General features: G+C 38.7%; 1 protein-coding gene across 1 annotated transcript in view; it reads right to left on the bottom strand.

Moving 5' to 3' along the window:
* LOC139726953 (HEAT repeat-containing protein 3-like) overlaps positions 1-17,744 on the bottom strand; it is a 100,767-nt gene that overhangs the window by 58,575 nt on the left and 24,448 nt on the right. The window contains exons 6-8 of the mRNA XM_071637941.1: positions 10,516-10,659; positions 7,614-7,762; positions 4,718-4,774 (exon numbers count right to left, since the gene is read on the bottom strand). Of these exons, the coding sequence (XP_071494042.1) occupies positions 4,718-4,774; positions 7,614-7,762; positions 10,516-10,659 (350 nt within the window). The remainder of the gene's footprint in view (positions 1-4,717; positions 4,775-7,613; positions 7,763-10,515; positions 10,660-17,744) is intronic.

The following is a 17,744-nucleotide window of genomic DNA, read 5'->3' as shown; positions in this document are numbered from 1 at the left end:
GTCAGACCAAAAACTGCTCAAAAACGTGAATTCATGTACAATTTCAATACAAACTGTGCTTACAGGCAAATTTCATAAAAGCATGATTATTTTTGGGTTTTAGGGATTAAAATCAATTGATAACATACTAATTCTTATGTTCGGAACAATGTCACAGACAAATTTCATTGAAAGGACAATGAAAAACAAAAAATCGAAAAACAAAGAAATACATAAGAAATTCAAAAAAAGAATAAAATACTTCAAAAATTTTTTTGATGGCACAATTTTTTTCTCTTACATTTGTAAAGGACACTTATAAGAATATTTACGCAAAAAACGTGCCTGTTTTGAGCTTTATAGCGATTTATAGTGATTTATACCAAATAGTCTGATCTCATGCATCATTATGCATAAATTAGCATAATTTAGCATAAATGATAATTTTTTGAAAAATCAACTTTACCACATTTTAGATTACATCACAGACAATGTGTCAATTTTTGTCGTGACCGCGCGGTCGACGGCCCCCGGCTCTATCATCTACCTAAATAGCCCAGCCTACAATGTAGTTAGGGTTAAACACATGGAATTTTTAAACTGTGTTCTCTCTTTGTCAAAATACATCATTAAGAATGTTCATGGGAGTGAAGTTTTTAACCCATCCCAGTCACACCCCACAACCAGCGTGGGTTGCATTATTTATGACCAAAAGAGGGCGTCCTACGACCTCAGACTTGGCCAGGAGCTGTAAAATGATTTTAACCAATCACAGAGATCCTTACTGGGACTCTGAAAAATAATTCATGCAAAGAAATCTATTTTTGAATGTCTCTTATTGGCTGAAACACCTATCAGAGGTTCGAGCCTGCTGAGAAACTAATCAATATTCATGTTTACAGCGCGCATGTATCTTTGTTGCCCCAGCAACTGCAGTGATTTCTTACGCGTGGTATCGTGATATCGATCTCCTCATAGGGTGCGTGATGATATCTGATTACTCTGTGTGTTTTCGAATTACGTTAGTGCTAGTGAGTGTGGCGTAGCTTTTCTAGGTTTCCCATCCATTTCTCTCTTTTTTCTCTCTTTTGCTTTCATATCATTTTATCTCTTATTTTCAGAGTACAATCGTACTTCTGAGTGTTTTTTTTTTTCATTTTTCCAGTGATTATCTCGTTTGCAACAATTTAGAGGTGAACTTTTGTTCGAGTGTTTGTTGAGTTTTTTGATTGAACATGATGTAGATTATCTACGTGTGTGCGAGAACATCGTACTTTGTATGGTACGGTATACCCACTCGTTCGTTTCCGTGTAAGCATTTTTACCGTAAAGTGTCTTCATCGTTCATCTTCCAAGCATCGGGTTTTCACCCTAGTTTTCTTCATCGTAGTTTTTTACCTCGATTTTTTTTTTGCGGTGCAAGATGTTCTGTGTATTTTTTTCTACGGTAGAATGCCATTGTTGATGATCTTCATGTATTCATTACTAGTTTTCCACCTCCATTTCATTTTTGTGTATGACTAATGTCTAACATAGCTAGCTAGGTCTGCGATGTCTGTATCGTTTGCTGATGTGTTTTGTGAGCTGAGAGTGACTATGATGGGAGTGATATTCAGGGTTTTGCTGTGGTTGAGATGATAGTGATGATGATGATGATAATGATTCTGGTGATGTTGATGTACGAACCGTTATGATGATGCAATTTATTTCATGTGACCATGACGTTGATGATGGCGAGTACGACACCAGCAGCCTAGCCTAGGCCAATGACGAGAGTGACAATGAAACGGGGGCTGATGCTCGCTCGTGCACAGGAGTGGTCTAGATCTAGAGACCTGCATTTTATCATTTTTTTCCCCTTTTGCTTGTTCACTTGGGTTTAGTGCTACCAAAATTTGTGTCTCTGAAGAAACTCAACCAGCTTGACAATAAAGTTTGCATCAGGTCTATTCTGTAGTAAATATTAGATCTAAATGGCGATGCTAATTCAGTTTTCATTTAGAACTCGATGAAATCCCACTTTCTTTGCTCATTTTTCAACTGACAAATTATTTAGAACTGTACTTAAAGGGGAAGACTAGTAACTGATCAGTGGGAATCAGTGGAAATGCTGGGAGATGATTGCTCCAATCCTTATGGGATTCATTCAAGAGTTCATTGTATATCTATTGTTGTGTGAAAATGATTTGCTTCAGAACAGTCTCATATTCAAGTAATGTGCAGATTAATGCTCCGTCACTGACCAGGGACGCTAACCTGGAAGCATCAAACTGCACATTACTTGAATATGAGACCATTCTGAAGCAAATCATTTTCACACAACAATAGATATACAATGAACTCTTGAATGAATCCCATAAGGATTGGACCAATCATCTCCCAGCATTTCCACTGATTCCCACTGATCAGTTACTAGCCTTCCCCTTTAAATTCTGATGTACTGCATTCACCACTGTGTTAAATCAATAAAAAAAAGAGCCTGCTGAGCAGGTGTTTCATTCTATCCTTTTCATTTCCTCCCCATCCTTTTGGTTTCCTTCCTAGCTGTCACTTTCTTCTTTGACCCTGGATGAAAAAAAAAAAATCCCATCTTGCCATGTAAAGACAGCACACCATACCATCATGAAATATTATGACATTCAAATAATAAAAAAAAAAATATGTAAGTGATTAAAATTCTTGTTTGTGAAAATAAATAACAAATGAAAGTTGATTTCTTATGAAGCAGTTCTTTCAAATGTCCAACAGCTTCGATAATGAAGCAAGTGAAATCTGAAAACTATCGTGGCAACAAGTGATATTGATAGGGAATTCTGACAAAAACTGTCACACCATTTGATGTTTGAATTTGTCTTTTTTTTTATTGGATTAGGTTATAAAACTATACATGCCACCGATAAAATCACAATCTCTCTCAATTTGAACAGGAGCAGTAAGGTAGGTATGACTCAGTAGACAGCTGATTATTTATGCATCGTATCCATGGGCAACTGTGGGTAACTGCAAGAAGGTGCATAGAATTTAGACTTGAGTCAAGAACTATCAGTTGCTATTACTTTTTTATTCAATATAGTTTTTTTTTCTTGGACTAAAAAAAAAAAGCCAAAATATTTCATATTACGCTTCTAAAATATATGATGAATATATGTTGCATTTTTTTCATGAATTTATGAAGAAATAGAATTATTATAAAACATAAATACTAGACGGGCTGAACAATGAAGTCTAATTTCGCCCCAAGAATTTGTAGCACACCGTACCTGGTGCATTCCTAGCGTTCTTGCCGCACTCTCACAGTCACTTAGTGCATGCATGCAGTCACATGTTTTATACATACAGTATACATTGTAGCTAGTTCACCGATCTCATTCCTGATCTCGTGCGAGGAAAACCTTCACAAGTGTAGAAAATCCTCTCAAAACTAAGCCAGACATGATTTGGGAACATACATTACAGTGTCAAGACCTTTTCAGTGGACTTTGAATTTGCTATCTGTCTGTTTTAGATCTTGAATGTACGACTTCTTACATCCGATTTGTTTTTTACCACACCACGTGGTGCTGCGTGTTTTTTCAGCCCCATGCTTCTCGTCTACACATACGTAGAACACACACAAGCCAAGCCATCGCGATCGAAGTTTGAGCGATAGCGATAACATGTGCGGAGCAGACATGCGGATTTCAGCACAGGGTAAATGAGTAGTTGAACGTATCACGATTGTAAAACATATCTTTTTCTATGTCTCTGCAAATTTGAATTAGGTTATCTAAGCATAGATAGATTATGATACATTATAAAATAGATTAGCCATAGTAAGAACTTGCTTACATGAGAGTTATTTGATAACGTTGCAAAATAAAAAACCCATCATTGAATGGAATGTTCCCGAGCTATCTCGGGGGCTCGAGGACATTATGGACACATCGATTTGCAAGTGGGTAAGATGTGATTACAGATAGGTTGAAATGAAGAGGATTTATTAATAAAATACACAGAAACATAATATTTTTTCATAATTCCTTCACAGTTTATCATTTCTTTTCATAAAATTGACATAAACTAGTGCTGTATTGAGTCAACTAAGTGCACATTCGCACGAGTGTACACGTATCATCCCTCCTGCCTAGTGGGAATGACACAGGCAGTTTTTCAATGACGTATGAATGCCCCTCGCGTGTAGATCGCGTCATAGGGAAGATCGCGCCCAAGTTCACTGCCGACTTACTAGGCAGGCACGAAATTACAGATTACACAGATGCCCGTACGTGGATGGGTTAAACCAGTCTTATCAGAAATATGGGTCAAGACACAATGGAACAAGTTTTGCAGATGATAGCCAAAGACTCAATCCAGCTCTGAAATAAATTCAAACTGGGTTCCATCTCCAATGTCATGCCCTAACATGTATCTCATTACCTGAGACGCAGCACCCCTTAACCTGCATATTTTTGTATTGTTTGATTTACTCTCTATTTCTATGTAATTTGGTTTGTGCAATTCATGTACATATGTTCCATGTATTCCCATGTGCAAATACGTGCAAAACTGCAGAATATCTTTGGAAGGCAATTGTGTATACAACTGAAAAGGCCAACCCTGCCGGATAATACAAGAAATAATGAATAAATGAACTAAAAGATAGATTTCTAAGTTCCAACAATTCCTCCTCTTTGAAGATATCTTTTCTGCTGCTGAATACAGAAATTAAAAAATAATAAGATACAAAAGCACAACTTACTGTCTTGTATTTGTCATCCTCTGTCTTCTGTTCCTCTACAGTTGCGCAATTAAGTGCCTGCACAGGATATGATACACAAAAAGTCATATTGTAAAAGTAACCATTTTTGTACAAGTACCTTTTTGCACCCATTCTGGTTACAATGTGACTTTTCCAAAGTACATTGCACATCCATGAAAGGCTAGTCTGTATTGGTGCATGCAGGACCTTGGAATGGATTACCAATCACCCCTTTGCAGTCTGTCATCAACAAAGTATGGTATTCAAAAATTAATTTTGTCAAGTTTGTATGTCATTTTCGTTGAAAGTATTTACAACGAAATCTGGATTTCTGTGATTAAAGTCAGTTGTGTGACTTTAGACAAGGTGTGGTTGTAGTGACATATCTTGCTGTGCATGTTACAACAGGTGCAAAATCAGTGTAGGGTAGCTATGACATGAATGAAACATGATCTTCCATTGAGCAAGTACACTGCTTTTATAATCAGGTAAGAAATGTTCTGCACTACACAACCTGATTAAGTGGAGATTACTGTATACAATATTGACTTCATATAGATACTTATATAAGAATATATGTTAATACATTCATTCCCATATTACACATGTATATTTCATTATATATTTGATATGTTGTACAATGCATACATGTTAGTTTGCCTCTCTATTTTATTTCCTTCCCCCTCCCCTCCTTACCTAATTGACTCTTTGCTTTTGACACAAAAACCACCCGTTTTGTTTTCATTGTTCAGTGGCCCCTGCCCCTCCCAGTTAGAACATGACAAGTTTGTTTATAGTCCATACACCGGTGTCTGCTTAGGGTGGGATTTCACGGAGCACGCGAACGATTTGCGAAGGACGCGAATGACAAAATCCAACATTCGGAAAAGTTTTTCTCCGAATGTTTTCCGACAATGAAGCCGAAAACTATTCTTGCGCAATTTGTGCGAAGTTCCCACGACGTATGTGCGATTGTCGTGTGTATCATTGCTAAAGTACAGCATGTTACGTACACGAAGAACACGCGACGGAAATGCGAACAACGAAACATTTTCAATAATCATGGGAGAAAATGTAGCAAGGAGAGGTGGAAGCAAGAAAAAAATCAACTCAAAAAGCTTTCTTGAGTTGATTTTTTTTTTCTTTCCTGTATTTCTCCTTTCTTTTTCTCTCATTTCTCTATCGTGTGTTTGCCTACATTTTTTCCCCCTAGGACGTATCTCCACTAGTAAAGCATTTGTTCCTTTTTTTTTTGCAGTTCCTCCAACACATAATCTCTATAGTTCAAATGAAATTTACATACTTAAAGGGAAGGTAAACCCAAAGAACAATGTGGAGTGAGTGAAAGCAGCAACATTAGTAGAACACATCAGTGAAAGTTTGAGGAAAATCGGACAATCGATGCAAAAGTTATGAATTTTTAAAGTTTTGGATGAGGAGACTACTAGAGGATATGACGTATGAGTGGACAACAATACACAGAAAATATAAAGGAAATTCAACAAAAATTCACTTTTCTAGAATTATGAAAGAGCAATGGACCAACCGCTTTCAGAAAGCAGGAAGAATGATTGCAACCCTTAACATATGTCAATATCAAGTTGATGGAATTTGTAATTTTCATGAAAAATGGATTTTTGCAGAATTTTCTTTATATTTTCTTGGTATTGTTGTCCACTCATACGTCATAACCTCTAGTAGTCTCCTCATCCAGCAGTTCCAACATCAAAACTTTAAAAATTCATAACTTTTGCATCGATTGTCCGATTTTCCTCAAACTTTCACTGATGTGTTCTACTAATGCTGCTGCTTTCACTCAATCCACATTGCTCTTGGGGTTTACCTTCCCTTTAAGATTGATTTTAAGTGTATTCTGCGATTTTTTTTTTGTATATCAAATATTCTTTCTCTTTGCTAGTCTTTAATTTCTTTCGTTACTATAGTTGTTAATACTTAATTGGTTGATGTTTAGATGTATACTACGATTTTTATTTGTAGAAAACGTACAGGGCATCCATCCCTCAAACCTGCGCTAAACGTTCGCGAGAATGTCTCAAAAGGTACGCGAACAGTTCGCGATTACGTCGTAAAATGATCGGAAAAACTTCGCAGATTTCGCGTAACATACGCGAGACATTCTCCGAAGTTTCGGAGTCTGTTTGGGGTTTCACGAACATTTTGCGAACATCGCGCGTGTCTTGCGAAGGTCTTGCGCATATGACGAAGCTTTAAAGACACTTTCGAGAACAATTCACGAGCAAATCCCGACTAAGTGTGCGGAAAAGGTTCGCAAAAAATTTCAAACTTTTTTGAAATTATCGCCGAAGTAAAAACGACATTCGCGAACAATTGACGACGCTTCCGAACCCTCACGTTTGTTTGGCGACCTTTTGCAGACTAAAATGCGAATGCTGGATTTTGCCATTCGCGTCATTCGCAAATCGTTCGCGTGCTCCGTGAAATCCCACCCTTACCCATTTTGCTTGTCATTTTGCTCTCTCATGAAGATTCTGCTAGGATCAAAATCTCTGAGCTCTTAAACTCAATATTACTCTACTGGCTTACCTTCAGTGGATAAGCAGTTTTCAGCAGCTTTTTCTCTGTTTGCAGCCCCAAGTTTACATACAAATGATTTATCAGTATTTTTTGGATGTTGCCATTTCTCTCGCAATGGCTTGTATGAAGAAATCCTACATCAAACTTGGCACCCAATACTGAAATTCTGAAACCATAAAATAAAATTTCTGCAAGTTGACATAACTGTCACATAGACATGGTGGAAGATGCACTAAAAGTTCAGTAAAGAATAGAATGAGCTAAACAGAATATGATTGATATTTGCAACTATGCACAATATGAAAGTTTGACTTTAATGGGATCACATTTGTAAACTTACATTGCCATTGGGCTGCATGCTGGGAAGCAATTGTGTCACTGCAGAACTGGCATTTGGAAGTAAAGTAGTGGTCAGAACTTTGACCACTGCTTGAAAGCTCTGTCCTCGACTGGTAGCTGGAAGACTGCCTCGGATGTTAAACAGAATTCCTTCAATGTGAAAGAGGAAAAGTCAATGTGATAATCTTCATATGCCTAGAGGTGCAATCAATTATAGAGGAAAAGAGAAAGATAAGAAATAAGTTTTCAGTATATGAGTAGAAGAAAGGTAGAGTGGGAGAAAAGGTAAGACGAGAGGAGGAGAGATAGAAGTAGTTGGTAAAGACTACCTGAGGTATTCTCTCTAAAGGAGTTCTGAAAAGGACTGTGGTGGAAGACAGGAAGCATTTATAGAGAGAGATCTCGATGTTTCAGACAGGTCAGCTGTCCATTACTTTTCTGGGGTGATGCCTGCAGGAAGGGCATAGGAGGTCTAGTTAGGCTATTGCCGATTTTGGACAGTGGTGTCAGCAGTGCACCAGAAGCGCTGGAGTTTGGGGCACCACTGTTCTCCTGGTATTAAGTGTGGCACTGTTGTGGGTGCTGTGTTCATAGCCATGTGACAAATAAGGACAAATATAACCCCAAGCAGTAATTTTCATGCCCATGTTCCCAATAAACCGCACAGCACAGGAAACATAAGTTTGTTAGTCACTGATCCAGACGATGGAGTAGCAGAGGGACAAATAAGTTCTGTATAACTTTAACCCTATTTTAACTGGGCTATTTGAGACCAAGTTTTTACTGAGATCTCAGCGCCTGATCATGCGATCACTGCACAATTTTGCCCAAACATAGAGCAGGATGTCAACTACAACATTATATGGTTATACAAGAGAAAAATGATGATTTTCTATTTTTAATTATGCAAATTTATGCATGAAATCATATTTTTGCCTGTAACTCCATTAAAAAGGCTGAAGGATTGTTTATTTTTTTGCATCAAAATTCCTCAAGATATATCAAATAATTTTCCAATCCAAATTGTTTTTTGTTTCTTATTGTTTTGTTTATTTCATTGTTTTTTGACCTTTTGTTTTCTATTGGGTTTTTTGTGTCAAAATTTGTTGCAGACACTTTTTAAAGCTTATCTGCCACAGAATCAATCAATTTCAATGATTAAATATTGAAATAATCTAATTTATATCAATCTAACATAAAAACACAATTTGCATTGGATTTGTATACAAAATTACAAATTTAAGCTGTTTTTGGGCTGACATGCATATGCAAAACATTACATAACTTTAGAACGGTGTACCTCTGAACGTCGCAAATTTGGTCTCAAAATATGGGGGGAGACTTCAAAGAAAAAAGTCATGAAATGGTGCCGCAAAATATTTGCGCGTTACGGAAACATCACACGAAATGTCAAGGGAGGGTCAATTTGACCCCCCCCCCCCCCAAGTCAGAATAGGACTAATGCCCACAACCATGTATGTTAACCAGGTATATATGTATTGGTCAAGCACTCACAACGTGAACACTACCTAAATTGGGACAACAGATACCTTGTCATGCCCATCAAAACAGTACCAAGAGAACAATGCTACCCCTGACTCCATCTTACCACTGTCACCACCACCCAACTGTCTGCACTCCCTCTATATTCACAACAGCATGCCTTAACTTTCTGTGCCTTTCCTGCAGGCATAACCACAGGAAATGGACAGTTAACCTGTCCAAAACATCTCTCTCTTTACGCTTAAATCAATTCCACCACAGTCCTTTTGTAGGACTCCTCAAGAAACACCCTCGGGTCTTTACTGACTACTTCTACTTCTATCTCTTCTCCTCTTCTCTTCTCAGCTTTCCTCTGCCCCCATGCTTCACCTCCTTCATTTCTTCCTCTTCTTCCCTCCATTTTTCTTCATCTTTTTACTCAGTATTTCTTTCTCATTCTAACTTCCCATTCTAACTCTTTAACTTCTCCTCCCTATCAATAGGGACCTTTTTTTTCAGTCTACAAACATGGTGAACCAAAATGTCCAAATTTCTACATCTCTATAATATCACACACATGTACAATGTAGGTGTAAATTCACTTTGCAGTTTGAGGATTTGGGTTGCTTTATGCCACTGACAGAAAACCTGGTTCAGTATAGGCCCTATCTTCAATGGCAGTAGTTCTAATATGCAAAAGATTGCAGAGCTGTTATATAGAAATAGGTTCATTTTAGCCACAAAATAAAATACAGGATAGGCATAATAGCATAAAATATGGTTCACATATGTGTTTGAAGACATCTGTGAAAATTGCAAAGCCTTTTGGAACAACATATTCAACATGATCAAAATAGATTTGTGACATCACCTGAAGTAAATGTTCAAAATGTCTGTTTAACATCTGAGGCAGTCTTCCAGCCACTAGCTGCACATTTGCTCCTACATGTACATGTAGTTTGCTAATTGCTCACATATAATATAGTCCTGAGTACAAAATTAATTCATGGTTATAATGATGAAATTCTCAATGAGGGTTTTTCCCCGTTGTCAACAGATATTTTTTTTTTGTTTTCAAATGAAATCTGGAAAGCACCACTATAACAATTGCAGTAAAATGAAAGACTAAGCAAATTGCAAACTGATTACAGTATAAATGCTTACTTTAATACTGCCCTTAGTTTATCTGTGTAAAGAGAGTCACTTTTCAAATTCCTAAATGGGTCCTGTGTACAGCTTATCTGTCTTTATCAAAATTCTTAGCTCTAGAGACCTTCTTATCATCAACAAAGTAGGAAAACTACTTGAATTGATGTTTGGTAAATGAAACACAGATGGGGAGTTTGTATGTTGCAACCTTTCTCAAACATTTTAAGTAGATAAGGGTATAAATACTAGCAGATGGTCCTATCTTCTCAAACCTGCTGTCAAAGTCTGCAACTGTGTGTGCTTCCAGGATACATCACTACAGAGAAGAGCGTCCTCTAGTACCAGAAGCCTCTCAGGTCTGCAGAGTTCCTGTGCTGCCAGCGTATTGTCTTCAGTGAATGTGTGAAGGCACTGAGCTGTCAAATTAAACAACAGAAGGGGTGTTCCCTTGTAAAAGGAATATTACCTCACCCCTATGGGGACCCTGGCCCACGGCCCAAATGAGGACTACACATACCTTTTGGATATTAAACTACTGGTACATTTGTAATTCTCTATGTCTAATGTATGCCAATAACTGTACTTCCATATGATAGAGGCAATGGGTTAAATGAACTCCCACTGGGGCCTCATGGGTCCACCCTTGAACAAGTGAAAATACTTTTATCTTTCAAACATAACTCCACACAACATGCCAAACATGAACTACTACTTATATATACTGAAAATCTGTTTTGAAACCATCACATTTTTAATCAAGTTGCTTTTGTTTTGCAACGAGTGTGCAACATCGTCATCAAAACAAGGCAAGTGCCGTAATGTGTCTCGCCCACAAACGTACAACACCTGTTTCTTTATTTTGTTCACAAATGGACCTATGGATCAAAAGTTAGGTGTCATAATCAAATGCATAGTACATTGGGCCCTAAAAGTTCATTGACCCTTGCCTGTGAGCAGGGACCTTGTGGTGATCATTAACTCCCCAAGGTAAATCTACCATCCAAGTTTGGTCACAAATAGACTTATGGATCAAAAGTTATGACCCATAATCAAAATGTGCCCTAAAAACTTAACATTGTGCCCTAAAAACTTAACATTGGGCCCTAAAAGTTCATTGACCCCTCCCTGTGACCTTTGACCTTGTGGTGACCATCAACTCCCCAAGGGACATCTTCCATCCAAGTTCAGTCACAAACGGACATATGGATCAAAAGTTATGACCCATAATCAAAATGTGCCCTAAAAACTTACCATTGGGCCCGAAAAGTTCATTGACACCGGTCTGTGACCTTTGACCTTGTGGTGACCATCAACTCCCCAAGGTATATCTACCATCCAAGTTTGGTCACAAATAGACTTACGGATCAAAAGTTGTCCATAATCGAAACACGCCCTAAAAACTTAACATTGGGCCCTAAAAGTTCATTGACCCCTGCCTGTGACCTTTGACCAAGTGGTGGCCATCAACTCCCCAAGGGACATCTACCACCAAAGTTCAGTCACAAACGGACCTATGAATCAAAAGTTATGACCCATAATCGAAACGCGCATTAAAAACTTAACATTGGGCCCTAAAAGTCCATTGACCCCTGCCTGTGACCTTTGACCTTGTGGGGACCATCAACTCCCCAAGGGACATCTACCATCCAAGTTTGGTCACAAATAGACTTACGGATCAAAAGTTGTGGTCCATAATCAAATCGACGCCCTAAAAACTTAACATTGGGCCCTAAGGGTTAATTGACCCCTGCCTGTGACCTTTGACCTTGTGGTGCCATCAATTCCCCAAGGGACATCTACCACCAAAGTTTAGTCACAAACGGACTTATGGATCAAAAGTTATGACCCATAATCGAAACGCGCCCTAAAAATCTAACATTGGGCCTTAAAAGTTAATTGACCCCTACCTGTGACCTTTGACCTTGTGGTGATCATTAACTCCCCAAGGTACATCTACCATCCAAGTTTGGTCACAAATAGACTTACGGATCAAAAGTTATGACCCATAATCAAAATGTGATCTAAAAACTGAACATTGTGCCCTAAAAACTTAACATTGGGCCCTAAAGGTTCATTGACCCCTGCCTGTGACCTTTGACCTTGTGGTGACCATCAACTCCTCAAGGTACATCTACCATCAAAGTTTGGTCACAAATACACTTATGGATCAAAAGTAATGGCCCATAATCGAAACGTGCCCTAAAAACTTAACATTGGGCCCTAAAGGTTCATTGACCCCTGCCTGTGACCTTTGACCTTGTGGTGACCATCAACTCCCCAAGGTACATCTACCATCCAAGTTAGGTCACAAATAGACTTACGAATCAAAAGTTGTGGTCCATAATTGAAATGCGCCCTAAAAACTTAACATTGGGCCCTAAAAACTTAACATTGGGCCCTAAAAGTTCATTGACCCATCCCTGTGACCTTTGACCTTGTGGTGACCATCAACTCCCCAAGGGACATCTACCACCAAAGTTTAGTCACAAACGGACTTATGAATCAAAAGTTATGACCCATAATCGAAACGCGCATTAAAAACTTAACATTGGGCCCTAAAAGTTCATTGACCCATCCCTGTGACCTTTGACCTTGTGGTGACCATCAACTCCCCAAGGGACATCTACCACCAAAGTTTAGTCACAAACAGACTTATGGATCAAAAGTTATGCCCCATACTCGAAACGCGCCCTAAAAACTTAACATTGGGCCCTAAAGGTTCATTGACCCCTGCCTGTGACCTTTGACCTTGTGGTGACCATCAACTCCCCAAGGGACATCTACCATCCAAGTTAGGTCACAAATAGACTTACGAATCAAAAGTTATGACCCATAATCGAAACGCGCCCTAAAAACTTAACATTGGGCCCTAAAAGTTCATTGACCCCTCCCTGTGACCTTTGACCTTGTGGTGACCATCAACTCCCCAAGGGACATCTACCACCAAAGTTCAGTCACAAACGGACTTATGAATCAAAAGTTATGACCCATAATCGAAACGCGCATTAAAAACTTAACATTGGGCCCTAAAAGTTCATTGACCCATCCCTGTGACCTTTGACCTTGTGGTGACCATCAACTCCCCAAGGGACATCTACCACCAAAGTTTAGTCACAAACAGACTTATGGATCAAAAGTTATGCCCCATACTCGAAACGCGCCCTAAAAACTTAACATTGGGCCCTAAAAGTTCATTGACCCCTGCCTGTGACCTTTAACCTGGAGGTGACCTTCATACTTGGTAAAAGGTAAAACTTTGTATGACCACTCTTCCCTCCAAGTTTGATTCAAATTGAAGCCGAGAGTACAGAGTTATTCAAGTTCTTATAGCGTTACGGACAGACGACGGACGGACGATTGACGGACAGACGCCGCAGGCGATCCCTTAGTCTCCCCTCACCTCCGGTGGGCTCGACAAAAAAGAATTGAGTGGTCACACACACATATATACTAACATGTACCGGCACATATATGCCCATTCATTCATACGTGTACAGTTCAACCTCGATTATCCGGCCATGTCGGGACCGGCGCTCATCCGGATAAGCGAATTGGCCGGATATGGGAGACACAATGTTAATGTATATAGCTGCCGTCCAAGCTGCCTTCCCAGTGCACTGGCAGCTAGGCAGGTAGCGTACCCCACAACGGTGGTGCAATCTATGCTAGCCTGCACAAAATTGTAGTCCCTCCTTCACAAAAATAAAGTATATATCTTTATGTAAAAATTATACATGTTTTACCTCATTAGATATTGAGAAACCAATCATGCACATCTTATAAAATTAGTAGTTGTTCCGCGTATTGGCAGTACTAGAAATAGCAATAATAAAGTCACAACAGAGGAATGCAGGGAATGCATTAATAGCCAATCTTGATAAATATGAATATACAGTCAACCTCGGATACCTCGAAGTCGTCGGGACTGAAGAAATTAGTTCGAGGTACGCGAATTTCGAGGTACGCGTACGTCGAATTTTCTTCGACTTATCCGATTTTTGTCGATGTTCAACATGGTATCTGTTACAGTGCCTACCGATTGTTTGTATGCTTGTCAATTGGATTTTAATCGACTTTAATATGAATGAATTGAATGAAAATTGATGTTCTTCTTTCATCAGTGTTTTCTGGTGGACAATTCAATGACTTATCACCACAAAAACAAAAAGAAAATACCGGTACGTAATCGAGTGCAAGACAGGGTTGCAGAACAAGCGTGCTGAATGTACATTGTCACGTCGGCGTAGGTACCCCCTCGATCACTATTCGTTTTTCCTCCTTTTCTCTCTCTAAGTCATCATCTCTTACACAATATCCAACACAAGAATCACAGTCTTAGCTTTGTAAACTATTAAAATTTCGCACAACTATGGGTGTACATGTAGCTCACCAAGACTGTTTAGGGCTACAGGGAGCGACGGCAATGTCGCACCGCTACGCACCGGTCTTCCATGTGTCTACCAGCAGCACTCACAGTCAGCAGACGATACCGTTAATCATTTCCAAATGTAAAAGCAACAATCAGTTATTTATTTTAGTATCATACGGAGCAGAATATTACTGTTATTCATTTCTAAATTTCCAAGCAAACATCCGACATTCGTTTTACTATCATACGGAGCCCAATATTACTGCTGTCCACTTCCAAAAGTGAAATGAATTATCTGACAATCATTTTATCGTCGAATGGAGCTGAATGTTACTGTTTTTCATTGTTGAACGTCAAGGCAGATATCAGACATTTATTTTACCATCAAGCGCAGCTGAATGTTAGTGTTATTAATTTCGAAATTATAATAGCAAATATCCGACATTTATTTTAGCATCGTATGGAGCAGAATGTTACTGCTATTCACTTCCAAATGTAAAAGCAATCATGACTGTGATATTTATTTTGGAATCTTCCGGAGCCGAATGTTCTTGCTATTTACTTTCGAAAGTAAACAGCAAACATCTGACATTTATTTAATCATCGTACGGAGTGGAATGTTATTGTTATTCATTTCCGAACGTAAAAGGGATCATTCGACATTCATTTTAGCCTATTCCGGAGCTCAATGTTATCGCTATGTACTTTCGAACGTAAAAGCAAACATCCGGCGTTCATATTATCATCGTACGGAGTTGAATATTATTATTTATTTCCGAATGTCAAAGCAAACATTCGAAATTTATTTTAGCATCTCCTGGAGCCGAATGTTATTGCTATTTACTTTCGAATATAAAAGCAAACATCATACGGAGTTGAATACTATTGTTATTCATTTCCGAACGTCTAAGGGATCGTTCGACATTTATTTTTGTATCTTTCGGAGCCGAATGTTATCCTTGTTTATTTCCAAACGCAAAATCAAATATCTGACATTAATTTAAGCACCGTACAGAGCTGAATCTTACCGTTATTCATTTCCAAAAGTATAAGCAAACATCCGACATTTATTTTAGTATCGTATATATGGAGTCGAATATTACTGTTATTCATTTCCAAAATCAAAAGCAATCATCTGACATTCATTGCAGCAACTTTCGGGGCCGATTGTTACCGCTGTTCATCTCCAAAAGTAAAGGCAAACATCCGACTTTTTTTGGTGGCCCGACGTGCGTTTTGGTGGCCCCGGGCCACTGTAAGTGTCGAGCCCTGAATAAGTGCAGCACAGTACATGAAGGATGGGCTACTTGAGTAGTGAGTATTTTGCAAAATCAGATTCCGGCTATGGCTTCTGAGGACAGTGCTATTACTGTAATCATAAACATTTACCGAAGAGGATTGTTCGCATTAAAAAAAAAAGCGAAACAATCTTAGGGGGCCTTGACGATTGTGCTAGAAAAGAAAAGAAAAAAAAATACCGAAAACTAAAAAAAGATTCAAGTCAAAACAGGGGTAAAATACATGATGATTTTTTTTTTGGGGGGGGGGGTCTGAAAATCGTAAAGCGTATTATTCCGTTACTTCGAAGTTTATCAGAATAAACTGTTGTTAAATCATATCTATATACTATTCTTTATTATGCTAGGCCTATACTTCCAGATCATATACCACACTATTTTCATAATCGCATTGCTGGAAAAAAAAAATATTCAGAGCTTGCGTTCTCGGGGGAGAATTAATGAAACAAACTTCGTGAAAGGAAAAAAGTATTAAAAAAAAAACACTAGCGGAAGATTGATGTTTGGACAATGGACCGTAATTAATGCCAAAGATATAACTGTCAACACCTAAGCAGGTGCGCCACGACGGTTAAGAAATGTACGCGCACGGCATGACTTTCACGATCGCAAATCAAAACAGAGTGGTCAAAGAAAGATGATGGGCAGAGCGTAGTGCTATTGTAAGCACTCCATTTGCACGGCTGCTATATGCATACCGTGTACGTGTGTAGGTACAGTAGGTATTCAGGATTTTCCTTGTCTGCTGTGTACCGGGTATTTCTTTGAGCATACGATCGTTCTGGGGCTCAGAATATTTACAATCGAGTGTGAAAAGATTTGTGACATGTCTTCGCTGTCCACGCGCGCTTCATCGGAAATGCTGAGTGATGTTTGCAATTTCAATTCGAGCAACATGCTGGGAAAAACAATAAGTTAATTAAGATCGGGACATGAGATTTCCCTTCGAGGTAACCGAACTTCGAGTTAGTTTTTTTCGAGCTACGCGAATTTTAACACACAAAAACTCCATAGGAACAATCGGGACTTTCATTTTGCCTTCGAGGTAAGCGATATTCGGCTTATCCGAGTTCGAGGTATCCGAGTTTGACTGTATATATATATATATATTCTTGTGAATATTCGCACTGTCATCCCTGAAGAAGAGGAGGGTTCCACGAAAATTCGGATTATTCATTAAATCAAGATTGGCTATTAATGCATTCCCTGCATTCCTCTGTTGTGACTTTATTATTGCTACTTATAAAATTAGTGAAATAGATCCATGAAATGATGTTAAAGTCACTGTTTTTTCTCAATTTTTGGATGAAAAAAAAAAGTCCTTCACTGCGTGAACGCGTCCAGATAATCAAGATTTCTGGATAAAAGGAGGCCGGATAATCGAGGTCGAACTGTATATACAAATGTACATACATACACATACTTCTTGTACACGAGTGTGCATGACCATACTCCTGTTTTGCCTGTACTCCAACCCACCCCCCCCCCCCCCCCCCGAAAAAAAAAAGACACCCGGGGGTCTCACACTCACCCAAGTGTCACAAATTTAATTCCCATGCATTCTTGCAGACTACTGCAAGTACTACCTGAGAACATTGCAAACTTGGGAGAGGGGGGGGGGGCAGCTTTGAGGGCTTCTATTGGGCATGATGTTGATATGCATATTCCATCACAATGGTAAAAATATTTGCCAAGTACACTGTATTTAGAATACTTATCAAAGCAGTTTTTTAAAAAAACTGATCTCCACCAAAATGAAATGCAAATGACCTTGAAAATGCACACACTAAATGTATTTACTTGGAGTATTTCCAGTTTTAAACAATTTGTTTCT

This window comes from Diadema antillarum, unplaced genomic scaffold (assembly GCF_040938485.1).
Source record: "Diadema antillarum isolate AM-2024a unplaced genomic scaffold, OU_Dant_1.0 seq00000105_RagTag, whole genome shotgun sequence".
Lineage (NCBI taxonomy): Eukaryota > Metazoa > Echinodermata > Echinoidea > Diadematoida > Diadematidae > Diadema > Diadema antillarum.
This window is presented reverse-complemented; position numbering and strand designations above follow the sequence as displayed.